The sequence below is a fragment of the Oncorhynchus mykiss genome, chromosome 11, assembly GCF_013265735.2.
Source record: "Oncorhynchus mykiss isolate Arlee chromosome 11, USDA_OmykA_1.1, whole genome shotgun sequence".
Classification (NCBI taxonomy): Eukaryota; Metazoa; Chordata; class Actinopteri; order Salmoniformes; family Salmonidae; genus Oncorhynchus; species Oncorhynchus mykiss.
In genome coordinates this window covers 47,655,732-47,683,053 of record NC_048575.1, presented here as the reverse complement: position 1 = coordinate 47,683,053, position 27,322 = coordinate 47,655,732, and the positions used below count along the sequence as shown (strand labels likewise).

Below are 27,322 nucleotides of genomic sequence, written 5' to 3'. Positions count from 1 at the left end.
GTGTGTCCCGGGATAAATACACCTCTTCCTCATTCATTGAGGAGACTCTCTCCATGCAGACACACTGATAGAGTTTGGTTGTGGCATTTTTGTGGCCATTTTGTTTGTTTGCTTTGGCACCATTCAACAGCCCTCCTTATCACATTTATGCACACAAACACTCACTCACACTACTGATTACTGACTACACACATCATTGTTAATTGTATTTAGTTTACTTCCGTTAATAAATATATTTTGTTATTCCTTATCTCCACTTTGTCTCCCTTTTTGTTACAGGCTTTGAGCCGGTTCGTGACAAGTGGGGGCTCGTCCAGGATCATAAGGTTGGTTCCTAGACATTTTGGCGCATAGCATTATGAAGGACTAATACTAGTGTCGTTGGGCTTACTAGTATGTTTATTGTGTTTGGGAGAAAACGTGGAGTTAATGTTTGAGAACTCTGTAGGTGCTTTGTTTGCATCTTTTGTTACCCCTTGTTTGAGTTGTAATGTTTGGTAACCAGTATTGGTTGCCTTTGTTTGGTAAACATGCCACTGTAGTGGATAGTTGGTTGTGTGCTGCGTTGGAGAGAGTACACTGGTTAGTTTCCAGGCCCCTGCCCAGGCTGGAAACTCTTGCTCTACTTGCTGTTGGGACATCGGTATGAGGAGGTGAATACAATCAGCTGTGTTCCTCAGTGGGAGATTTGGGTAGTGCAGTGACACTTACTACCCGGAGCTATAGCCTTTCTTCTTTCCCTGTTAGGCTTAGCGACGTGTTTCACTTTGGAATATGTTGGGCATGGTTATTTTGTTTGTTATTTTTGTGTGGTGTCTGTGGACTGAGCAGTTGTCTCGGGGGCACATCCTTGGCTTGTGGGAATCTGCCAGTGCGCTGGGTCAGTTCTCTTGTGGTCCAGTCTGGTGTGCTCAGCAGAGGAGAAGAGCAAGATTTTTTTTTTTTGTATTTACTTGTGACTATAGCGTCTTACGTAGACAAATATAAACATCAAAAAAATTATGTTAGGTTGATATTGAAGGCCAATCTGATGGAGAGTGGTATTCTTGAAGTCACCACTGGGGCAGCCTCTACCGAGGACTCCCCGTCTCCCCGTAACGTTACAATGGCCGCTCCATCAGTTAGTCCTAGTAGTCTTCATTTTGAACAGCAGAAGGAACTGCTTCTGTTAGAGCTAGAGCATGATCGTGTAAAGTATGAAAAGGAATTGGCATTTAAACAAGATATGGAGCATGCTAAAATCAAGAGCAGCTAGAGTTGGTTAGGGAAAGAAAGCTCTCAGGGGAGAGTTTGCTCTGGGAAGGTGACCCAGATTTACCTAGGTGTCGCTCCTCTTTCGGTCATGCCCCGGACACATTTGATATTGTTGGGAACTTACGCACTTTAATGTTGCAGTGCGTGTTGACTGGTAAAGTGCAGGAAGCATATTCAGCTCTTAGTGTCAGTTATGATGAGGTTAAAATGGCTGTGTTACAGATTTACGAATTGGTTCCTGAGGCTTACCGCCAACGATTTAGAACTTTAAAAAGGTATAATAAACAGACTCATATTGAGTTTGCGCAAAAGTTATCTTCACAGTTTAATCGATGGTGTTCCGCCTCGGCAGGGCTGTGTGATCTGATTATGCTAGAGCAATTTAAGGACAAAATCCCTGATCGTATAGCCGCGTACATTAACGAACGAAAAGTAAAGCCTGTCGCTGAAGCTGCGGTTTTGGTGGACGAGAATGTTTTGACTCACAAAAGTGTCTTTGCAGAGCCCCGTATTCGGAGTGAGAGGGGTCTTTCGGAGAGATTTTGGCCTAGCTCACGGAGATACTCTTGTTCACAGGCAGAGTTTCATTCAACTAGGGTTAAGCCTGACTCCTGTGGTAAAGCTGACTTTGGTCAAGAGTGTCACTACTATCAAGGTTCAGGTCATTGTAAAAACGAATGTCCGGGTTCTCAGGGCTAGGGGTAAATTCAGTACTTGAACACTGTCAGTTCCATTGCATAAACTGATGTTGGATTGTGAACTGGTGAAAGGAGAGGTTGTTGAGGGGGTGCGTCCTTCATTGCCTATTGAGGGTATCGACGTTATCCTTGGGAATAACTTGGCTGGTGAGCGTGTATGGCCCGTCGTGTTTCATCTCTTGTGGTTTCCGTCTAGCCGTCATTTGTAGGGATACCTGATGAGAGTGCGCAGAGTTTCACAGAGGCGTTCTCTGCGTGTGCAGTGACACGTTCTATGAGCCGTGGCAACCTGGTCACTGCTCCGGCTAACGAGAATACCACAAAGAAGTCTGTTACTGCTTAACCTGTTTGCCACCAAATTGTGCCTGTGGAACAGTTGGGAGATGTTGCCCATGTCTATTTTATCCAAGAGGATGTCCCAATGAGAAAGTGTCTCATGGTAGTTGTTTTTTGGGGAAGGTGATTAGTCAGGTTGTTGTACCTGTTAAGCTTTGTGAGTTAGTGTTGACAACATCCCACAATGACGTTGCTGGACATATGGTTGTGAGGAAAACCTATAGTCGCATACTAAGACATTTATTTTGGCCTAGGTTAATGTTATGGGATTTTGATGAATAATGACTAAATTATAACTAAACAGAATACTACTATGTTACTGTATGGATGTATGAATCTTATTATAATCATAATACTGAATGTAACGTGTAGTTTTCGTCCAGAATTAGAAGGACTGTCAGCTCCATTAGTTTCTAACAAGGAACAATCGTCAGACTGGCTGGAATGCTGAGTTCCTTACAGGACATCCTGTCTCTACCCAGGGAAGGGAGAGACCTTGGGCTTGTAGTAGATTGTTTAACAGGTGGCAGACAATGTGGGAAGGCTTGTGAACTATATTACCATTGTATCGGAGAGAAGGAGGAGCAGCATTCAAAATGCTATGACGAAATATGATATAAACCAATGTACATTGTATTATGATCAGTACTCTCGAGAATAAAAGCTATTGATTGATTTTGAGACTGGTCTCTGTCCATTTTATGCAAATAAGTATCTTACAAATTCTTAGAAATGGGCAGAGTGTTTTAATTGAATTGGTTGATGAACATATAGGAATAAAATTCCTTTAACAGTTAAAGAGATGTTTCTGAGTTCATCAAAACTTGTCACACCTGTCAATTAACTGGTAAACCGAATCAAGCTATTAAGCCGGTACCACTGTTTCCTATTCCTGTACTCAGCCAACCTTTTGAGTATCTGATTGTTGACTGTGTTGGTCCACTGCCTCGTTCTAAAAGGGGTAGTAGCTACCTTTTCACTGTGATGTGTCTAACCACTAGGTTTCCTGCTGCCTATCCTCTCCGTTCTATCACGACTAAGTCTGTGCTAAAAGCTTTGACTCAGTTTATTTCACTGTTTGGAATCCCTAAGGTCATTCAGAGTGATCAAGGATCTAATTTCACCTCTAATCTGTTTGGTCAGGTTCTCCAACAGCTCCATATTAAACACAATTTGTCTAGTGCCTATCACCCGCAGTCAAGGAGCGCTGGAACGTTTCCATCAGCTTATGGTACTGAGATGGATTTGGAGGAGGGGTTGCCTTGGTTACTGTTAGCCGCTAGGGAGGTTTCACAGGAAAGTATGGGTTTCAGTCCAAATGACCTTTAGACATCGGGTGTGTGGACTTCTATCTGTTCTCCAGGATGACTGGAAGTCTCCCGAGACCCCTCGGTCCCTGGTATCTTATGTGTGTGATTTTGCCTGTACGCCTGTACGCCGCTGGTGAAATGGCTAAAGAGAAGCTATCATATTCACAGGAGAGGATGAAGGGGATATTTTATCGGCGAACTAAGCCTCGTCACTTTAGTCCAGGTGACCAGGTTCTTGCTCTGCTGCCAATTGTTGGTTCTCCTTTTCAAGCCAAGTTTCAAAGTCCATATACGGTTGTGCGCCAGGGCACTGACCAAAACTACCTAGTTGCCACTCCACCTTGGCACCTTTCAACACCCCTCATTATCACATTTATGTATGCAAACACTCACTTACACTACTGATTACTGACTACATACATCATTGTTAATTGTATTTAGTCAACTTCTATTAATAAATATATTTTGTTATTCCTTATCTCCGCCTTGTCTCCCTTCTAGTTACGAACTTCGAGCCGGTTCGTGACACCTGGTAAGACAAAACCGTGACTTGTCAGTGACGAGCACTTTTTGCCAGTCCTGTCTGGTTCAGCAATGGTGGGTTTGTGCCCATAGGAGACGTTGTTGCCAGTAATGTCTGGTGAGGACCTGCCTTACAACAGGCCTACAAGCCCTCAATCCAGCCTCTGTCAGCCAATTGCGGACAGAATGAGCACTGATGGAGGGATTGTGCTTTCCTGGTATAACTAAGGCAGCTGTTGTTGCCATCCTGTACCTGTCCCGCAGGTGTGATGTTCGGATGTACAGATCCTGTGCAGGTGTTGTTACACGTGGTCTGCCACTGCGAGGACGATCAGCTGTCCGTCTCCCTTTAGCGCTGTCTTAGGCGTCTCACAGTACGGACATTACAATTTATTGCCCTGGCCACATCTGCAGTCATCATGCCTCCTTGCAGCATGCCTAAGGCACGTTCACGCAGATGAGCAGGGAACCTGGGCATCTTTCTTTGGTGTTTTTCAGAGTCAGTAAAATGGCCTTAGTATCCTAAATTTGCATAACTGTGACCTTAATTGCCTACCGTCTGTAAACTGTTAGTGTCTTAACAACTGTTCCACAGGTGCATGTTCATTAATTGTTTATTGGACAAGCATGGGAAACAGTGTTTAAACCCTTTACAATCTGTAAAGTTATTTGGATTTTTACTAATTATCTTTGAAAGACAGGGTCCTGAAAAGGGGGTGTTTTTTTTGTTGTTGCTACGTTTATGTAAAGACCAGATTAAATCAATAATAGTCTGATGGGTGACAATATTAGCCTATCACTTGTGAATACACTATATGACCAAAAGTATGTGGACACCTGCTTATTGAACATCTCATTCCAACATCATGGGCATTAATATGGAGTTGGTCCCCCCTTTGCTGCTATAACAGCCTCCACTCTTCTGCAAAGTCTTTTCACTAGATGTTGGAACATTGCTACAGGGACTTGCTTCCATTCAGCCACAAGAGCATTAGTGAGGTCGGGCACTGATGTTGGGCGATTAGGCCTGGCTCGCAGTCGGCGTTCCAATTCATTCCAATGGTGTTCGATGGGGTTGAGGTCAGGGCTCTTAGCAGGCCAGAGTTGTTCCACACCAATCTTGACAAACCATTTCTGTATGAACCTCATTTTGTGCACGGGAAAGGGCCTTCCCCAAACTGTTGCCACAAAGTTGGAAGCACAGAATCATCTAGAATGTCATTGTATGCTGTAGTGTTAAGATTTCCTTTCAATGGAACTAAGCGGCCTAGCCCGAACCATGAAAAACAGCCCCAGACCATTATTCCTCCTCCACCAAAATGTACAGTTGGGACTATGCATTGGGGCAGGTAGCATTCTCGTGGTCTACGCCAAACCCAGATTAGTATGTTGGACTACCAAATGGTGAAGCGTGATTCGTCACTTCAGAAAAAGTGTTTCCGCTGTTCGAGAGTCAAATGGCGGCAAGCTTTACTCCACTCCAGCTGACGCTTGGCATTGCGCATGGTGATCTTAGACTTGTGGAAACCCATTTCATGAAGCTCCTGACGAACAGTTATTGTGCTGACTTTGCTTCCAGAGGCAGTTTGGAACTCGGTAGTGAGTGTTGCAACCGAGAACAGACGATTTCGGCTCGGCAGTCCTGTGTATATGCCCCCTCAAGCCGATACCATGACGGCCCTCAAGGAACTTCACTGGACTTTTTGCAAACTGGAAACCATATATCCTGAGGCTGCATATATTGTAGCTGGGGATTTTAACAAGGCACATTTGAGAAAAGGCTACCTAAATTCTTTCAGCATATCGACTGTAGCTCTCGCACTGGAAAAACACTGGACCATTGTTACTCTAACTTACGGGATGCATATAAGGCCCTCCCTCATCTTCCTTTCGGCAAATGTGACCACGACTCCATTTTGCTCCTCCCTTTCTATAGGCAGAAACTCAAACAGGAAGAACCCGTGCTAAAGACTATTCAACACTGGTCTGACCAATCGGAATCCACGCTTCAAGATTGCTTTGATCACGCGGACTGGGATATGTTCTGGGTAGCCTCAGAGAATCATATCGATGTATACGTTGATTCGGTGAGTGAATTTATAAGGAAGTGTATAGGAGATGTTGTACCCACTGACTATTACAACCTACCCTAACCAGAAACCGTGGATAGATGGCAGCATTTGCTCAAAACTGAAACCGCCTACCACCGCATTTAGCCATGGCAAGGTGACTGGGAATGTGGCAGAATACAAACACAGTAGTCATTCCCTCTGCAAGGCAATCAAACAAGTAAAATGTCAGTATAGAGACAAAGTGGAGTCACAAATCAACGGCTCAACACAAGACGTATGTGGGAGGGTCTAAATATAATCACGGACTCCGAAAAGAAAACCAGCCACATCGCGCACACCGACGTCTTGCTTCCAGACAAACTAAACACCTTCTTTGCCCGCTTTGAGGATAATACAGTGCCACCGAGCGGCCCACTACCACGGACTGCGGGCTCTCCTTCTCCTTGGCCGACATAAGACATTTAAACGTGTTAACCCTCGCAAGGTTACCGGCCCAGGCGGCATCCCTAGCCGCATCCTCAGAGCATGCGCAGACCAGCTGGCTGGTGTGTTTACGGACATATTCAATCTCTCCCTATCCCAGTCTGCTGTCCCCACATGCTTCAAGATGGCCACCATTGTTCCTGTACCCAAGAAGGCAAAGGTAATTGAACTAAATGACTATCGCCCCGTAGCACTCACTTCAAGTGCTTTGAGAGACTAATCAGAGATCATGTCACCTCCACCTTACCTGTCTCCCTAGATCTACTTCAATTTGCTTACCGCCCCAATAGATCCACAGATGATGCAATCACCATCACACTGCACACTGCCCTATGCCATCTGGACAAGAGGAATACCTATGTAAGAATGCTGTTCATTGACTATAGCGCAGCATTCAACACCATAGTACTCTCCAAGCTCATCATTAAGCTTGAGGCCCTGGGTCTCAACCCAGCCCCCAGGTGGTGAAGGTTGGAAACAACATCTCCACTTCGCTGATCCTCAACACTGGGGCCCCACAAGGATGCATGCTCATCCCCCTCCTCTACTCCCTATTCACCCATGACTACGTGGCCATGCACGTCTCCAACTCAATCATCAAGTTTGCAGATGACACAACAGTAGTAGGCTTGATTACCAACAATGACGAGACTGCCTACAGGGAGGAGGTGAGGGCTCTCGGAGTGTGGTGTCAGGAAAATAACCTCTCACTCAAAGTCAACAAAACAAAGGAGATGATCGTGTACTTCAGGAAACAGCAGAGGGAGCACCCCCCTATCCACATCGACGGGACAGCAGTGGAGAAGGTGGAAAGTTTTAAGTTCCTCTGTGTACATATCACTTACATACTGAAATAGTCCCCCCACACAGTCAGTGTGGTGAAGAAGGCACAACAACACCTCTTTAACCTTGGGAGGCTGAAGAAATTTGTATTGTCACATAAAACCCTCACAAACATTACAGATGCACAATTGAGAGCATCCTGTCGGGCTGTATCACCGCCTGGTACGGAAACTGCACCACTCACAGGCCTCTCCAGGGGGTGGTGCGTTCTGCACAATGCATCACCAGGGGAAAACTACCTGCCCTCCAGGACACCTACAGCACCTGATGTCACAGGAAGGCCAAAAAGGTCACCAAGGACAACAACCACCCGAGCCACTGCCTGTTAACCCCGCTATCATCCAGAAGGCGAGGTCAGTACTGGTGCATCAAAGCTGGGACCGAGAGACTTAGAAACTATTTTTATCTCAAGCCATCACTAGCACAGAGGCTGCTGCCTGAATACAGACTTGAAATCATTAGCTACTTTAATAAATGGAACACTTGTCACTTTAATAATGGCACTTTAATCCTTTTTACTTATCTTGCATTACTCATCTCATATATACAGTGGGGAGAACAAGTATTTGATACACTGCCGATTTTGCAGTTTTTCCAACTTACAAAGCATGTAGAGGTCTGTAATTTTTATCATACTTCAACTGTGAGAGACGGAATCTAAAACATTGTATGATTTTTATGTATTTCATTTGCATTTTATTGCATGACTTAAGTATTTGATCACCTACCAACCAGTAAGAATTCCGGCTCTCACAGACCTGTTAGTTTTTCTTTAAGAAGCCCTCCTGTTCTCCACTCATTACCTGTATTAACTGCACCTGTTTGAACTCGTTACCTGTATAAAAGACACCTGTCCACACACTCAATCAAACAGACTCCAACTTCTCCACAATGGCCAAGACCAGAGAGCTGCGTAAGGACATCAGGGCTAAAAGTGTAGACCTGCACAAGGCTGGGATGGGCTACAGGACAATAGGCAAGCAGCTTGTTGAGAAGGCAACAACTGTTGGCGCAATTATTAGAAAATGGAAGAAGTTCAAGATGACGGTCAATCACCCTCGGTCTGGGGCTCCGTGCAAGATCTGACCTTGTGGGGCATCAATGATCATGAGGAAGGTGAGGGATCTGCCCAGAACTACACGGCAGGACCTGGTCAATAACCTGAAGAGAACTGGGACCACAGTCTCAAAGAAGACCATTAGTAACACACTATACCGTCATGGATTAAAATCCTGCAGCGCACGCAAGGTCCCCCTGCTCAAACCAGCGCATGTCCAGGCCCGTCTGAAGTTTGCCAATGACCATCTGGATGATCCAGAGGAGGAATGGGAGAAGGTCATGTGGTCTGATGAGACAAAAATAGAGCTTTTTGGTCTGAATTCCACTCGCCGTGTTTGGAGGAAGAATTAAGATGAGTACAACCCCAAGAACACCATCCCAACCGTGAAGCATGGAGGTGGAAACATAATTCTTTGGGGATGCTTTTCTGCAAAGGGGACAGGATGACTGCACCGTATTAAGGAGGATGGATGGTGCCATGTATCGCGAGATCTTGGCCAACAACCTCCTTCCCTCAGTAAGAGCATTGAAGATGGGTCGTGGCTGGGTCTTCCAGCATGACAACGACCCGAAACACACAGCCAGGCCAACTAAGGCTCCGTAAGAAGCATCTCAAGGTCCTGGAGTGGCCTAGCCAGTCTCCAGACCTGAACCCAATAGAAAATCTTTGGAGGGAGCTGAAAGTCCGTATTGCCCAGTGACAGCCCCGAAACCTGAAGGATCTGGAGAAGGTCTGTATGGAGGAGTGGGCCAAAATCCCTGCTGCAGTGTGTGCAAACCTCGTCAAGAACTACAGGAAACGTATGATCTCTGTAATTGCAAACAAAGGTTTCTGTACCAAATATTAAGTTCTGCTTTTCTGATGTATCAAATACTTATGTCATGCAATAAAATGCAAATAAATTACTTAAAAATCATACAATGCGATTTTCTGGATTTTTGTTTTAGATTCCGTCTCTCACAGTTGAAGTGTACCTATGATCAGAATTACAGACCTCTACATGCTTTGTAAGTAGGACATTGCTCATCCATATATTTACAAATTCTTATACCATTCCTTTACTTAGATTTGTGTGTATTAGGTATTTGTTGTGGAATTGTTAAATATTGCTGCACTGTCGGAACTAGAAGCACAAGCATTTCACTACACTCGCAATATCATCTGCTAACCATTTGTATGTGACCAATAAAATTGGATTTGATTTGAAAATGTTTGTTGATGCTAGTGGTTGTATTAATTTGAGATCTATCGGATCCCACAACTGTCCCAGACTATGTTTGGAATATTTATTTCTCGCACAGAAGGACATGTTGACCAGTAGAATAGGTCAACTTTTGTACAATTAAGGATAGTAGATTGACATAGGCCAGTGCTTTTGCTGTTAGTTAAGCCTACTCATTGTTGGCTGACAAAAAGTAAATATGGACAGTTCCTCCAACACCTTCAATATGCACCTCGAAATTCGATAAGAACGCTCGCAGTTGCATCCCCAATTTGTCTGTCTTCACTTGTAGCCTGTGAGAAGGACCTGGGATGCCTGCGAGAAGGACCCTATCACGTGAAGGGTATTGGCTAATAAGAATTGAGATATCTGAGAGAGCCATGTGAGTGAGAGGTGCTTTGGGGCACGCAGCCGGGAGAAAGGAATTAAAATTATTATATTCACCACAAGGGCACAACGGCTACTGGCCGCAAAAGGCATGTTTTTATTTTTTTTTTTTGTGGGTATTACAGCCACACAAAATAGATGCTGCTGGGAAATTTGAGGCATTGTCAAGTGCTTGTCAAATTGTGAATGAGAGACTGATGAAGTGTGTGCAGCCTGCGCAAGCAACAAAGCAGATCTCATGCCTTTCATGCAACTTTTTTCAAATCATTATTAGAGTTGCATCGTACAGCCTTAGAATGTATTACATATCATAACATATAGCCCAACATTTGTATTACAACTAAAGTTGCATAAATAACTCTAAATTAAGCAAATCGGAGAACCTGTTTCTTTGTTAGCCGCTCAACATAGACTAGCGGCATGTGCGCACTCCCTCAAATCGTTTGGAGAAAATATCCTTTCTGTCATGTATTGTCATGTTGTGTCTTTCTGTCCTTTCCTTTCACCCTGTCTCCCTCTGCTGGTCGTATTAGGTTACCTTTTCTCCCCCGCTTTCCCCCAGCTGTTCCTTGTCTCCTCCTGACTACCTCGTCACCCCGTTTCCCACCTGTTCCCTTTTTCCCTCTGATTAGTCCCCTATATCTCTCTCTGTTTTTGTTCCTGTCCTTGTCGGATTCTTGTTTGTTGTGTTTCATGCCTGAGCCAGACTATCGTCATGTTTGCTGTAACCTTGTCCTGTCCTGTCGGAATCTGCCGGTCTATCTGAGCCTACCTATGTTTGGTTATTAAAGAAGCTCTGTTTAAGTTAGTTCGCTTTTGGGTCCTCATTCACTCACCGTAACAGAAGAATCCGACCAAGAATGGACCCAGCGACTTCGGATCCTCTCCACTCAGCCGTCGAGATCCAGGGAGCGATGCTAGGCAGACACGAGCAGGAATTGTCTGCTGCTCGACATGCCGTTGAGACCCTGGCCACCCAAGTCTCCAACCTCACAGAACAGGTTCACCATCTCCGCCTCGATCCACCGGCCACTTCCAGGGCTTTCGAATCTCCGGAGCCCAGAATCAATAACCCGCCGTGTTACTCTGGGGAGCCCACTGAATGCCGCTCGTTCCTCACCCAGTGTGATATTGTGTTTTCTCTCCAGCCCAACACTTACGCCAGGAGCACTGCTCGTGTCGCCTACGTCATATCTCTCCTTACTGGACGGGCTCGTGAGTGGGGCACGGCAATCTGGGAGGCAAGGGCTGAGTGTACTAACCAGTATCAGGACTTTAAGGAGGAGATGATACGGGTTTTTGATCGATCTGTTTTTGGGGAGGAGGCTTCCAGGGCCCTGGCTTCCCTATGTCAAGGCAATCGATCCATAACAGACTACTCTATTGAGTTTCGCACTCTTGCTGCCTCCAGTGGCTGGAACGAGCCGGCTTTGCACGCTCGTCTTCTAGAGAATCTCCGCGCAGAGGTAAAGGATGAGATTCTCTCCCGGGAGGTTCCTTCCAGCGTGGATTCCTTGATTGAACTCGCTATTCGCATTGAGCGACGGGTTGATCTTCGTCACCGAGCTCGTGGAAAGGAGCTCGCGTTCTCCGTTGCCCCCCTCTCCGCATCACTACCATCTTCCTCTGCCGGCTCGGGAGCTGAGCCTATGCAGCTGGGAGGTATCCGCATCTCGACTAAGGAGAGGGAACGGAGAATCACCAACCGCCTCTGTCTCTATTGCGGTTCTGCTGGTCATTTTGTCACTTCATGTCCAGTAAAAGCCAGAGCTCATCAGTAAGCGGAGGGCTACTGGTGAGCGCTACTACTCCTGTCTCTCCTTCAAGATCCTGCACTACCTTGTCGGTCCATCTACGCTGGACCGGTTCGTCAGCTTCCTGCAGTGCCTTAATAGACTCTGGGGCGGAGGGCTGTTTTATGGACGAGACCTGGGCTCGGGAACATGACATTCCTCTCAGACAGTTAAGGGAGTCCACGGCCTTGTTCGCCCTGGATGGTAGTCCTCTCCCCAGGATTCAGCGTGAGACGCTACCTTTAACCCTCACTGTTTCTGGTAATCATAGCGAAACCATTTCTTTTTTGATTTTTCGTTCACCTTTTACACCTGTTGTTTTGGGCCATCCCTGGCTAGTTTGTCATAATCCTTCCATTAATTGGTCTAGTAATTCTATCCTCTCCTGGAACGTCTCTTGTCATGTGAAATGTTTAATGTCTGCTATCCCTCCTGTTTCCTCTGTCTCTTCTTCACAGGAGGAGCCTGGTGATTTGACAGGGGTGCCGGAGGAATATCACGATCTGCGCACGGTGTTCAGTCGGTCCAGGGCCACCTCTCTTCCTCCACACCGGTCGTATGATTGTAGTATTGATCTCCTTCCGGGAACCACTCCCCCCCGGGGTAGACTATACTCTCTGTCGGCTCCCGAACGTAAGGCTCTCGAGGATTATTTGTCTGTAGCTCTTGACGCCGGTACCATAGTCCCCTCCTCCTCTCCCGCCGGAGCGGGGGTTTTTTTTGTCAAGAAGAAGGACGGGTCGCTGCGCCCCTGCATAGATTATCGAGGGCTGAATGACATAACAGTTAAGAATCGTTATCCGCTTCCTCTTATGTCTTCAGCCTTCGAGATCCTGCAGGGAGCCAGGTTTTTCACTAAGTTGGACCTTCGTAACGCTTACCATCTCGTGCGCATCAGGGAGGGGGACGAGTGGAAGACGGCGTTTAACACTCCGTTAGGGCACTTTGAATACCGGGTTCTTCCTTTCGGCCTCGCTAACGCTCCAGCTGTCTTTCAGGCATTAGTCAATGATGTCCTGAGAGACATGCTGAACATCTTTGTTTTCGTTTACCTTGACGATATCCTGATTTTTTCACCGTCACTCCAGATTCATCTTCAGCACGTTCGACGTGTCCTCCAGCGCCTTTTAGAGAATTGTCTTTTTGTGAAGGCTGAGAAGTGCACTTTTCATGCCTCCTCCGTCACATTTCTCGGTTCTGTTATTTCCGCTGAAGGCATTAAGATGGATCCCGCTAAGGTCCAAGCTGTCATTGATTGGCCCGCCCCTAAGTCACGCGTCGAGCTGCAGCGCTTTCTCGGCTTCGCAAACTTCTATCGTCGTTTCATCCGTAATTTCGGTCAGGTGGCAGCTCCTCTCACAGCCCTTACTTCTGTCAAGACGTGCTTTAAGTGGTCCGTTTCCGCCCAGGGAGCTTTTGATCTCCTCAAGAATCGTTTTACATCCGCTCCTATCCTTGTTACACCTGACGTCTCTAGACAGTTCGTTGTCGAGGTTGACGCGTCAGAGGTGGGCGTGGGAGCCATTCTTTCTCAGCGCTCCCTCTCTGACGACAAGGTCCACCCATGCGCGTATTTTTCTCATCGCCTGTCCCCGTCGGAACGTAACTATGATGTGGGAAACCGCGAACTGCTCGCCATCCGGTTAGCCCTAGGCGAATGGCGACAGTGGTTGGAGGGGGCGACCGTTCCTTTTGTCGTTTGGACTGACCATAGGAACCTTGAGTACATCCGTTCTGCCAAACGACTTAATGCGCGTCAGGCGCGTTGGGCGCTGTTTTTCGCTCGTTTCGAGTTCGTGATTTCTTATCGTCCGGGCTCTAAGAACACCAAGCCTGATGCTTTATCTCGTCTCTTCAGTTCTTCAGTAGCCTCCACTGACCCCGAGGGGATTCTCCCTGAGGGGCGTGTTGTCGGGTTGACTGTCTGGGGAATTGAGAGGCAGGTAAAGCAAGCGCTCACTCACACTCCGTCGCCGCGCGCTTGTCCTAGGAACCTTCTTTTCGTTCCCGTTCCTACTCGTCTGGCCGTTCTTCAGTGGGCTCACTCTGCCAAGTTAGCCGGCCACCCTGGCGTTCGGGGTACGCTTGCTTCCATTCGCCAGCGTTTTTGGTGGCCCACCCGGGAGCATGACACGCGTCGTTTCGTGGCTGCTTGTTCGGTCTGCGCGCAGACTAAGTCCGGTAACTCCCCTCCTGCCGGCCGTCTCAGGCCGCTTCCCATTCCCTCTCGACCGTGGTCTCACATCGCCTTAGATTTTGTCACCGGACTGCCTTCGTCAGCGGGGAAGACTGTTATTCTTACGGTTGTCGATAGGTTCTCTAAGGCGGCTCATTTCATTCCCCTTGCTAAGCTTCCTTCTGCTAAAGAGACGGCACAAATCATCATCGAGAATGTTTTCAGAATTCATGGCCTTCCGTCAGACGTCGTTTCGGACAGAGGTCCGCAATTCACGTCTCAATTTTGGAGGGAGTTTTGCCGTTTGATTGGGGCTTCCGTCAGTCTCTCTTCCGGCTTTCACCCCCAGTCTAACGGTCAAGCAGAACGGGCCAATCAGACTATTGGTCGCATCTTACGCAGTCTTTCTTTTCGCAACCCTGCGTCTTGGTCAGAGCAGCTCCCCTGGGCAGAATACGCCCACAACTCGCTTCCTTCGTCTGCGACCGGGCTATCTCCTTTTCAGAGTAGCCTCGGGTACCAGCCTCCGCTGTTCTCATCTCAGTTCGCCGAGTCCAGCGTCCCCTCCGCTCAGGCTTTTGTCCAACGTTGCGAGCGCACCTGGAAGAGGGTCAGGTCTGCACTTTGCCGTTATAGGACGCAGACTGTGAGGGCTGCTAATAAGCGTAGAACTAAGAGTCCTAGATATTGTCGCGGTCAGAGAGTTTGGCTCTCCACTCAGAACCTTCCCCTTAAGACGGCTTCTCGCAAGTTGACCCCGCGGTTCATTGGTCCGTTCCGTATTTCTCGGGTCATTAATCCTGTCGCAGTTCGACTTCTTCTTCCGCGATACCTTCGTCGCGTCCACCCGGTCTTCCATGTCTCCTGTATTAAGCCCGTTCTTCGCGCCCCCGCTCGTCTTCCCCCCCCCCCCATCCTTGTCGAGGGCGCACCCATCTACAGGGTCCGCAGGATTTTGGACATGCGTCCTCGGGGCCGTGGTCACCAGTACCTCGTTGATTGGGAGGGGTACGGTCCTGAGGAGAGGAGTTGGGTTCCCTCTCGGGACGTGCTGGACCGTGCGCTGATCGAGGATTTCCTCCGTTGCCGCCAGGTTTCCTCCTCGAGTGCGCCAGGAGGCGCTCGGTGAGTGGGGGGGTACTGTCATGTATTGTCATGTTGTGTCTTTCTGTCCTTTCCTTTCACCCTGTCTCCCTCTGCTGGTCGTATTAGGTTACCTTTTCTCCCCCGCTTTCCCCCAGCTGTTCCTTGTCTCCTCCTGACTACCTCGTCACCCCGTTTCCCACCTGTTCCCTTTTTCCCTCTGATTAGTCCCCTATATCTCTCTCTGTTTTTGTTCCTGTCCTTGTCGGATTCTTGTTTGTTGTGTTTCATGCCTGAGCCAGACTATCGTCATGTTTGCTGTAACCTTGTCCTGTCCTGTCGGAATCTGCCGGTCTATCTGAGCCTACCTATGTTTGGTTATTAAAGAAGCTCTGTTTAAGTTAGTTCGCTTTTGGGTCCTTATTCACTCACCGTAACACTTTCAATTTTATTCAGCTATGTTCAATTGTATTCTTCATACTATATAATAATATAAAATAATGCCACAGAATTCTAAGCATATCTTGTCTGCTAAATTAACTAGTGTAGCCCACAGCCATATGGCATAGCCAGATCAGGGCCTAACATAAGGACAACTCAGAGTATGCTATTCTGTTCTTCTGAAATAGACTAAATTATCTTCATATCATGTTTCTTTAGACCTGTCTAAAAATACATCATGGATTTATTGTGATGGTGTAGGCTATATTAAATTGATTTGTTTGACTTTTTGAAATGTAGATGTTCTGAAGGTCTGCTTCGGTGGCTTGTAGGCTAAGCATGGAAGCCAGGAGACGCTAAATGTGTTTATGTTCATTAACGGTCAATTAGCGAACCGGCAGTTAGTTGTTTGACAATCACCAGCTGACAAAATGTCATGACCACCACAGACCCAGGCACGACATGACTAGGTCAAGTCTCATCTGAGTATCTACTGAATGACATCACACATTCCAGTGAAAGACACAAGCATAAAGGGCAGGAGGAGGGGTACCTTTCAGTGTGGCCATCAAAATGGCGCAGTCTGCCTCCTGTTGATCTTCGGATTCCGAGTCGAAGATTGTGATCTGTGTTTTATAAATATATAAATAGTTCTATGCAGTGAACGACAGTCATTGGATTTCCACCCTTTATGTAAACATTATACTAAGCCTGGGAGCCTGTTGAAAAGTAGAAAATAATCATGAACTGAACATGGATGGGATGGTTTCCTAGACCAAGGTTAAGCCTAAATCATTCTTTAAAGGAGAATCTCAATTGAAAGTGCATTTTAGTCCATGAGTAGGCAACCGGCCCACAGTCACATTACTCACAGACTGTCTGTAGTCCATACACTCCATCAGAAGGTTGTAGAGCTGGTTGACGTCTGCTCTCTCCAGACCAAACATGCCCCCTATCCTCAGAAGGAAGTCCTCCTTGATGTCTGTGTCCAGCTGCCTGTACACAGTACCAACACAGTAAGTATAGACTGATACACCAGTAAGGTACAGTAAGACACAGGCTAACAACATGGGTCCATTTGGCCTGACCATATGCTAAGATATGAGGTCTGGTTGGCTAGCTTCCTCTTCCACTCAGTTCAAATTTTTGTCATGTTTTGGCCCAAAAAACGGCATGTTATGCATCTGTATGCTGTACCTACATACAGTATTCCGCATACACACTGACTACAGAGCTACGCATACACATGAGTAGAGCCCTGAGATTTTCCTGAGCCCGTAATCAGACCAGGAAAAACTCTGGGTCTTCCACTGTGTTAGGGACAGATCGAAATTTACTGTTGGGGAGGGGTGATCCAAATAGGGGAGGGTTGTCCATTTTTTTTTTTTTTTGCTTTGGGCAGGGTTGTGTGTTTTTTGGGGGAGGCACAGGGGAGATTTTGTCTTCTGCTTGTATTAACAATGGCTTGACTTACTTTTGATATTACCCTAATAAAGTTTAGAAATGTTTGTGAAGGTTTGTTATGGTATGGCTATTATTAAGCTTTAGCTAATGTATGCCTATGATATGAAGGCAGTACACCCTGACGCTCCAACTGAGTCCGACAGTTGAACTTTAGGTGAGGAAGACTGTTTCAGGCCTACCAGATTTACTCCTATAATCCAACAATATCTGAATGTATATGGATGTCCGTAAAATTTCTAAAAAATCCAGTAAAACAGGAAAGGAAACTCTGAAATGGCATATTGTTTTTATGAAGATTTTAGAATATTCAGATGAAAATCTGTCGCCAATTGGATGGAAACCTAGCTATAGACACCCTAAAGACTCTGGCAAGTGCACTGGTCCAGTGTCACTGTGATTATACCTGCACATCATGGTTCACCAGCAGCCCCAAACATCTAATGAATAAGCTACCAGCCAAACAAGCTTGTAAGAATTGCTCAACCCCCCCCATACTCATCTTGAGGTTGAGCATTTGTTGTCTCTATCTCTGTAATGTGTCTGTATCTGTGTAATTGTATATGTATTTATGTAAAAGAAATAAGGACCACAATGGAAATAAGTTCCCGACTTCATTGTGCAATCTCGGGCACTTAAAATATTTGTGTACATAGTGCATTCGGAAAGTATTCAGACCCCTTCACTTTTTCCACATTTTGTTAAGTTACAGCCTTATTCTAAAATGGATTAAATTGTTTCCCCCCCCTCATCAATCTACAACCAATACCCCATAATGACAAAGCAAAAATAAAAAATGAAATATCAAATTTACATAAGTTTTCATACCCTTTTCTTAGTACTTTGTAGAAGCACCTTTGGCAGCGATTACAGCCTAGAGTCTTCTTAGGTATGACGCTACAAGCGTGGAACACCTGTATTTGGGGAGTTTCTCCCATTCTTCTCTGCAGATCCTCTCAAACTCTGTCAGGTTGGATGGGAGCGTCGCTGCACAGATATTTTCAGGTCTCTCCAGAGATGTTCAAGTCCGGGCTCTGGCTGGGCCACTCAAGGACATTCAGAGACTTGTCGCAAAGCCACTCCTGCGTTGTCTTGGCTGTGTGCTTATGGTCATTGTCCTGTTGGAAGGTGAACCTTTGCCTCAGTCTGAGGTCCTGAGCGCTCTGAAGCAGGTTTTCATCAAGGATCTGTCTGTACTTTGCTCCGTTCATCTTTCCCTCGATCCTGACTAGTCTCCCAGTCCCTGCCGCTGAAAAACATCCTCACAGCATGATGCTGCCACCACCATGCTTCACCGTAGGGATGACATGGCCAGGTGATGAGGGGTGCCTGGCTTCCTCTAGATGTGACACTTAACATTCAGGCAGAAGAGTTCAATCATGGTTTTGTCAGACCAGAGCATGTTGTTTCTCATGGTCTGAGAGTCCTTTAGGTGCCTTTTGACAAACTCCAAGTGGGCTGTCATGTGCCATTAACTGAGGAGTGGCTTCCGTCTGGCCACTCTTCCATAAAGGCCTGATTCCTTTAACCTCATGGCTTGTTTTTTTCTCTGACATGTGCGGTCAACTGTGGAACCTTATATAGACAGGCGTGTGCCTTTCCAATTCATGTCCAATCAATTGTATTTGCCACAGGTGAACTCCAATCAAGTTGTAGAAACATCTCAAGGATGATCAATGGAAACAGGATGCATCTGAGCTCAATTTCGAGACTCATGGCAAAGGGTCTGTAAATAAAGTATTTCTGTTTTTATTGTGCAAACATGTCTAAAAACCTGTTTTCGCTTTGTCATTATGGGATATTGTGTGTAGATTGATGAGTAAAAAAAATATTGAATCAATTTTAGAATAAGGCTGTAACGTAACAAAATGTGAAAAAAGTGAAGGGGTCTGAATACTTTCAGAATGCACTGTATATGTATTTTTTTAACCGACAATTAAAATCAATCAATTAATTCAAACTGTGCAGCGGCCAATTGATGAAAAGAAAGAGACATCTGTTACGAAACACCAAAAAGTTTAATGACATTCAGACATTGTCAAGCCAAGCCTTCGATACTGGGTAAGCCCACAAGTTAGGGAGGGAAGTATTTTCTGTTTGTCAGAATTGACATAGCCTATCTATTGCAGTGTTGAAAACGCAAACCATGATATTGAAGTGCCTGAAGTAGGTATGCATTGTTTATTGGTTGTGGGATGCATTGTCACAGAAATCTGTTGGTGGAAAATGAGTTGCATATATTTTACATAATCATAAATAATGCATCAAAATGTTGAAAATCAGATTCCCCCCCAAGCTGATCATTATCTGCAGCCAGCTCTGATCGTAGTGTAAATGAAACAGGCAGGGAGAGTGAGCTCGTCTATGGTGGTCGGTTAACTCTCAACCTTCTGGCCCGTAGCCATGCGCGGCATCGACAGTGCCACAAAAGTGGCAAAGTCCATATCCCCGTTTATTAACACAGGGTCGCTACAGTTATTTGTGGTCGTAAACATTATTTGGAGTTAATTCTATGAGAGGGTGTTCAATTTATTTTACAGTATAAGGGGAGGGTCATGTCAAAATATGTTTTACTTTTTTGGGGGGGGGGGGGACCAGCCCCTCCCCCCTAGTAAATTTCAATCTGTCCTTTAGGGCTCAGCATTTTCCTTGGACAGGTCACGCGGTAGTCAGGGAAACCTCAGGGCTCTATTCAACCGTGTGTCTCTGTAGTTCTGTAGTTCCTCTACATGGACAAGCACCAAAGTCTTCAACATGTAAGCAGTGTTTCCCCTGTAATAATTTAGCAGTGACGTACTGCCGCTGCTAAATTGTTGCCACCACCCCCAAAAAATACTGAACAGGAAAAAAAATTGCGATGTTAATGAAAGCCTTCTGGTAGATGGAAAGGATTTCTCCAAAAACTTTCCAATTAAATGTGAACTATGGAATGAAGCCTATGCCTACCTGGCAGAATGATATCATGATTATTTGCATCAATCCAGTGGGCATTTGTTTTGCAAACTCCATCACGTGTGCCCCACAGAAACGCAGCTTACCAAACAACAGTGCTAGATGCATTCACACTTGAGTTAACGGGTAACTACCCCCAAAAAACGGAACTTTTCTTTTTTAACTTTTGGTTTTATCATTGTTGTGTACTTAGAACATCCAATTTTGTTGTTTCTCAATTTTTTTTAAAGTGTGATTTTGAGAGCGAAAACCTGAAAAAACATATAGATGACGACAGTGGCACCGCACACCTATCCATAGCGGTCTGTTTGTGCAAGAATGCCAGCAAGTCAGCCGACCGGCCTGATCCCTCGAAGACGAACACAGGCACGGGGGGCACACTGCTCACATAGTCCAACACCATGGACACAATGTCAGGGCCGCCCTCCACCACCACACACACCACTGGCACACCCTGGTTAACCCCTGCCAGGGAGAGATACACACACACACGCACACACACACATAGACTGTTAAACACATGTGTATTACAATACTCACACACACACAGACACACACACATTGCAGTCTCTCTTTTTCTTACACACACACACACACACACACACACACACACACACGTCAACACATTCACATACACACTCTCATTCACACACACAGACAAACACATGCACAAAGCCACACACATACTCACTAGGATGGATCTTCTGCAGTTGAATGTGTCTCTCCAGCTTCCTCCTGAGTCCCAGCTGGCAGCCATGTTTCCCCAGAGTTCCATCGTCCACTAACAGGAAGTGGGAGTGCAGGCTGTTCAAACACACAGTTTTGCTCAAGGGGCTTCTCAGGGGCTGGTAAGGCCTGAGCACCTGGGTTAAGAATCAGAAAACAGGACAGAAAAATAGGTCAGAAAGCAGGTTGAGAGAAAATAGAGGATTTGAGATAGTCCAAGCGGAAAAGTGAGAGCACATGGTAGCTCAAAGGAGATAAAAGGTGACATTTATGTGGTTAAAATTAGTACAGATCTGTGCAAAAAATACAGCAAATCTTCTTATAAGGTGGCAGAATGGTGTAGCTCTTTCCTGCAGTCAAATGACCTAGTGGCCTCATGGGTGGAGTGTTATTCATATTGATTTCAAAAAAGACGCTTAAAATCCAGTGTTTCTATGTCAAATGGTTTTATTTCAGTCTTCTGTGATGTATAAAAGTGCAATATTGGGGTGCATTCTCAAAATGCACTACATTTCAGCTCTATAGATGTCTTCTTTTTTTTAAGCCCATAACCATGTGTGTGAGGTGTATGCTTTTGTTTGAAGGTAAATTTGTTTAAGACTACCAAGAAACATTCTGTGTGACCCTGATTTAGCCTGCTGCAGTAAAAGGTTCATTTGAAACGTTCCTTAAAAAAGCACTGATATCTTTACAGAGAACAACACTCACATCTCTCCCTATAAGGTCACCGTGGTTGTCAATTACGCCCCAGGGCGTGACCCCTACAGCGTTCCTCTTCCTGCGGCCATTGGTGCCGTATGCTTTCACAGCCTCCCCTACATACAGGGACACACCTAGGAAGGGTCGGATACTCAGTCCACTTACACACATATAAACGTAATCCCACACACACAGTATAACACATGTAGTCAGCCAAAATCACACACACAGATGCTCACATCCACCCATGCTTACTGTCTTAATTAAAGCCCCAGTGCAAAATCAATCTGCATTATTTCACACACCTGTGTTGATGCCGTCTGTGAATATCCAAGCTCCAGTGCTCTGGGCTGCAGTTATCAGGCCTTTGCTGAAGGCCTGTCTAACCTTGAGGGGGAGAGGGAAGTTCTCTGCTCCCCCGTGGACCGTCAGCAGTAGTTTAGGCCGTTCCATCTGCCACTCCCTCAGCATCAGCTGCAGCAGAGCCTCAGCCTTTGTGTCGACCGCAACACGAACGTACTGCACAGTCATCACATAAAGCATGGTCAACCACATGAATATGAGATAACAGTTCCTAACAAGCTTCCAAGTGGTAAATACAAGTGGGAAACTCGGGTAGCATCGTTGCACGCTCAGTTGGATATTTCGGAGTTTCCTAGTTTCGACTAGCACATGAATGCAGCAATAGCTACAGACCTTGGCATGGCAGTTACGGTCAGCGCTGTCCTGGAAGTCAATGGTTCCGTAGGCATCGGTGGCACTGGCTTGTGTGTGACACTCCACTGACCACCTCTCTTCTTGCACTGCCTGGGGCCCAGGCCAGTGGGACATGAAGGGGCCAGTCTCCAGCCAGGTGTGCTCCCCTACCAGACGTCCGCAGCAGCATCTGGGGGGAGAGAGGAAAAAATCAAACCTTTATAGTTGTTAAACATTGGCACAAAAATGCAATGCTGTCCCTATAAATGTCATGATATTATACATGGAATTACTGTGTTAGTTTACCTTCACACTAACATGGGAAATCTCACTCTCAAAACATACAAGCACACACAGTAAAGTCATATCTTATTAGGTTTTGGCATACTTGACACACAGTCCCTTCAGGATTCCGCAGAGATTTTTTATGATATCTGCGGGCTAAAATTTTGCTGCTGCAATTATGACATTATGTGAAGATTTTGTCAAATTTGTCCAAAAAATGCAATGACGAGGGAAAACATTTGTTGGCATGTGGCTTGATTGAACCATGCTGTATGCTGTAAATGTGAGGTGATTGGTTGAAATTACAAGCCCTCTTCTTGTACTGCGGCAATGGGTCCATTTTATACAATAATATTGGAATGATTTTGGAATGACTGTTTTATGTGGTCAAATATGCAAGTCCTCGTATAACATGCGATTGTTGATTTTGCAAAAAAATCTGCTATCACAAAATCCTGGAGGGACTGAACATCTGCAATAAACAGGAAATTATACATGAGCAACATAATCACATAGCTAGAGTTTCCCTGGAACAGTTAGCATGGTTACCAAAAGTTAGCTTTTTCAAAAACCAGACATGGTAAAAGTTATTACAATTATTATTCCAGCACTACTATCATATGACATTTTGACATTGTTCAGCAAATACCAATTCCAGTGCACCTGTGTATGTCTCCACATGCTGGGATGAATTTAATACACTCTCTCTTGCAGAAGGTGTCGTCAATCCAAGACCTCTGTGACTGGAACACAACACACAACATTAAGGTCTAAGGGCCTGGGGCTGACTTTCTACTTAGCTAACATATGGAATTGTTTGAAGATGGTCATACCAAGGACTATTTAGATATTTGATTTTGAATTTCAGGACCCCTGTAGCCTCACAAAACCTGATCCAGGCCTGATCCAGCAAGCTTACATTAAACGCTGCACTGATATCAGTCTGGCAGGGCTGTGATTCAAACAATGAGGTATAACTAGAGGGTAACTTTACAAGTAAAATTGTGAGGCTTGCTAAAGCTCTTTAAAAGTTATTTTTGTGGTAGTGGAAGAAAATGAGAAAGACCGACGTTTTGTCTACAATCTGATTAAAGTGATACACGAGAAAAACATGAAAACTGCCTATCTTGTTACACCGTTTGACTTGTTCTGAAAAATCTACTTTCCCTGAAAACATCTTGCCTTTTTTTCAATATGTTTTCTCATTCATATTAACCTAATTCATGATTGTTTTAATCTTGTGTAGAATAATAACATACTGTACAGTCAACTGCTAAGGAAGAATTGATTCATCCTACACATAACCACTGTTTGTTTCCAGTACATATACATATAGTTTTAATGAATTTTTCCGCAATAGGTGGGTAACCTGTGTTTGCATTTACCATCTACTACACCGCTGCTCTTGATTTCTTCACATCATAAGAAACAGAAATTCCGGAACGTTGCTTTTGAAACGTCTCTCGGGTTGATGAGAGAATGGCCATCCTGTTGCTATTGATACACTAACAGGTACATTTTCCAGAAAGTATATATTTCCATCTGTCTTGTAGGAGCATTTCTCATCCATCTTTACCTATTGCTGCTCACATATTTTTGGTCAGTAGTTGTGTGGTTGTGGTCAGCAGTTGTGTGGTCAGTAGTTGTGGACAGAAGTTGAGGTAAGTAGTTATGGTCTGTAGTTGTGTTGGTGTGGCCAGTAGTTGTGTGGTCAGTTGTTGTGTGGTTGTGGTCAGTAGTCGTGGTCATTAGTTGTGGTCAGTAGTTGTATGGTTGTGGTCTGTAGTTGTGTGGTTGTGGTCAGTAATTGTGGCCAGTGGTTGTGGTCAGTAGTTGTGGTCAGTAGTTGTATGGTTGTGGTCTGTAGTTGTGTGGTTGTGGTCACTATTTGTGGTTATTAGTTGTGGTCAGTGGTTGTGGTCTGTAGTTGTGTGGTTGTGGCCTGTAGTTGTGTTCTGTGGTTGTGTTCAGTATTTGTGGTTATTAGTTGTGGTCAGTAAGTATGCTTTTCTTTAGGAATCTAATGAAGTAAAAGTAGTCAAAAATATAAAGTTGTGTGGTCAGTAGTTGTGGACAGGAGTTGAGGTAAGTAGTTATGGTCTGTAGTTGTGTTGGTGTGGCCAGTAGTTGTGTGGTCAGTTGTTGTGTGGTTGTGGTCAGTAGTTGTGGTCATTAGTTGTGGTCAGTAGTTGTATGGTTGTGGTCTGTAGTTGTGTGGTTGTGGTCAGTAATTGTGGCCAGTGGTTGTGGTCAGTAGTTGTGGTCAGTAGTTGTATGGTTGTGGTCTGTAGTTGTGTGGTTGTGGTCAGTATTTGTGGTTATTAGTTGTGGTCAGTGGTTGTGGTCTGTAGTTGTGTGGTTGTGGCCTGTAGTTGTGTTCTGTGGTTGTGTTCAGTATTTGTGGTTATTAGTTGTGGTCAGTAAGTACGCTTTTCTTTAGGAATCTAATGAAGTAAAAGTAGTCAAAAATATAAATAGTAAAGTACAGATACCCCCCAAAAAAACGACTTAAGTAGTACTTTCAAGTATTTTTACTTAACTACTATACCCTACTGGATTAGACTATTGCAATGTTCTACTCTCCGGCTACCCGGATAAAGCACTAAATAAACTTCAGTTAGTGCTAAATATGTCTGCTAGAATCTTGACTAGAACCCAAAAATTGTAATATATTACTACAGTGCTAGCCTCTCGACACTGGCTTTCTGTTAGGGCTGATTTCAAGGTTTTACTGATAACCTACAAAGCATTACATGGACTACAATTTGGTCCTGCCGTACATACCTACACGTACGCTACAGTCACAAGACGCAGGCCCCCTTATTGTCCCTAGAATTTCTAAGCTAAACAGCTGGAGGCAGGGCTTTCTCCTACAGCTCTCCATTTTTATGGAATGATCTGCCTATCCACGTGAAAGACGCAGACTCAGTCTCGACCTTTTAAGTCTTTACTGAAGACTTGTCTCTTCAGTAGGTCCTATGATTGAGTGTAGCCTGGCCCAGGGGTGCGAATGTGAACGGCAAGGCACGGGAGTGACGAACTGTCCATGCTGTCTCTGCCTGGCCGGCTCCCCTCTCTCCACTGGGATTCTCTGTCCCTGACCCTATTACGGGGGCTGAGTTACTGGTTTACTAGTGCTTTTTCATGCCATACCTAGGAGGGATGTGTCACAGGGGATAGGGTCAGTTTAAATTGAAGTATGCTCCCTCTAATTAATCTCTCTCTCTCGGACTATGCCTCAGGATTACCTGGCCTGATGACTCCTGGCAGTTTTGCCTGAGGCTATGGAACCCTGACCTGTTCACCAGACGTGCTGCTGCTCCAGTTTCAACTGTTCTGCCTGCGGCTATGTAACCATGACCCGTTCACCAGAGGTGCTACCTTGTCCCGAACCTGCTGTTTTTGACCCACTCTCTCTCTCTTCCGCACCTGCTGTCTCGACCTCTGAATGCTCGGCTATGAAAAGCCAACTGACATTTACTCCTGAGGTGCTGAACTGATGCACCTTTTACAACCACTGTGATTATTATTTGACATTGCTGGTCATCTATGAACGTTCTGGCCTTAATGGCCATGTACTCTTATAATCTCCACCTGGCACAGCCAGAAGAGGACTGGCCACGAGACGGGAGTACAGTTTAGTGTTGTTTAGTAAGAACATCTTGTGCCGGGCCAATAGTGCGCATGTCAAATCCAAATCAAATGTTATTGGTCACATACACATGGTTAGCAGATTTTATTGCGAAGTGCACTTCCTAGTAGGTGTCATAACATAACACTGCCTTAATATATTAATGATTAGTAACAGCATAGTAACTAATATTAGACAGCTATTGGTCAATGTGTGCATTTCTAGCCATCTTTGAAAAGCAAGTCAGGTAAAGAGCTTTTTTCTTTCTTAAAGGGGCAGTGTTGTATTTTGAGACAGGCTTGAATAAGCTAAGTGGCCAATAGGCAGAGGGTTTCATAATTTGTCTGATTCTCTGTAATAACAGTATGGGAATAATAATGCATTTTATTTTGTAAAGTGGTTTCTTGCATCAAACAACACATTTTCAGTCACCTCCTTGTCTGAAGGACAAGTGGATAAACAGGTTCATGTCAATCCCTACATGTTTTGTTTTTTCAAAGTTTCATTGATTGTAGGCCTACAATGAACAACACACATTCTACTGCTACTGTAGGCTGAATGACAGAACAGCTATTTCCATGTTAAAATGTTATGGGATGCATTTTCTCCATAGTTTTTATGGTAGGCCACACTGATCAAAAAGCCAAAGCAGGCTACTTGGGCACCAGAAAACATATGCCAGAAGTTGCAAAGGATTTTCACAGCATTCAAGTGTGAGCTCAGCAGACCTAAAATTTGCTCAGTGCCGGAAAATAATTGAGGGAACATTGCTTACGAGCCATTCCCAACAACGCAGAGTTTTAAAATAATAATACAAATAAAATAGTAACATGAGGAATAAAATAAAATACAATAATTGATCTATATAGAGGGAGTATAGTTTACAAGGTCCAGAAAGGTACATTAGCAGGCTACTCATGTGGTGTATTTGATCACAACATCGCACGTGCTCTCTCTTTCTTCTTGCTCCCAGCCATGGGTGTATTCATTATGGAAACCGTTTAGAACCAAACAGAAGCAAACGGAGAAAAACAAGAGTTTCTATTGGAATAATTCAGGTAGGTCCCTCCAATTTTAGGTCTGTTTGCGAAACATTTTGCAACAGAATCGGCGTAATGAATATGCCCCAGTTCTTTTGGTTTCTTCATTTTAAAATCAGCAAGGCAGAGCAAACTGTAGTAGTAAATACATT

General features: G+C 45.1%; 1 protein-coding gene across 1 annotated transcript in view; it reads right to left on the bottom strand.

Moving 5' to 3' along the window:
• Nucleotides 1-27,322, bottom strand: part of LOC110535035 (transient receptor potential cation channel subfamily M member 7) — an 80,079-nt gene that overhangs the window by 36,918 nt on the left and 15,839 nt on the right. The window contains exons 2-9 of the mRNA XM_036936311.1: nucleotides 23,163-23,242; nucleotides 22,215-22,404; nucleotides 21,824-22,037; nucleotides 21,528-21,652; nucleotides 20,785-20,956; nucleotides 20,384-20,558; nucleotides 16,553-16,676; nucleotides 16,234-16,306 (exon numbers count right to left, since the gene is read on the bottom strand). Of these exons, the coding sequence (XP_036792206.1) occupies nucleotides 16,234-16,306; nucleotides 16,553-16,676; nucleotides 20,384-20,558; nucleotides 20,785-20,956; nucleotides 21,528-21,652; nucleotides 21,824-22,037; nucleotides 22,215-22,404; nucleotides 23,163-23,242 (1,153 nt within the window). The remainder of the gene's footprint in view (nucleotides 1-16,233; nucleotides 16,307-16,552; nucleotides 16,677-20,383; nucleotides 20,559-20,784; nucleotides 20,957-21,527; nucleotides 21,653-21,823; nucleotides 22,038-22,214; nucleotides 22,405-23,162; nucleotides 23,243-27,322) is intronic.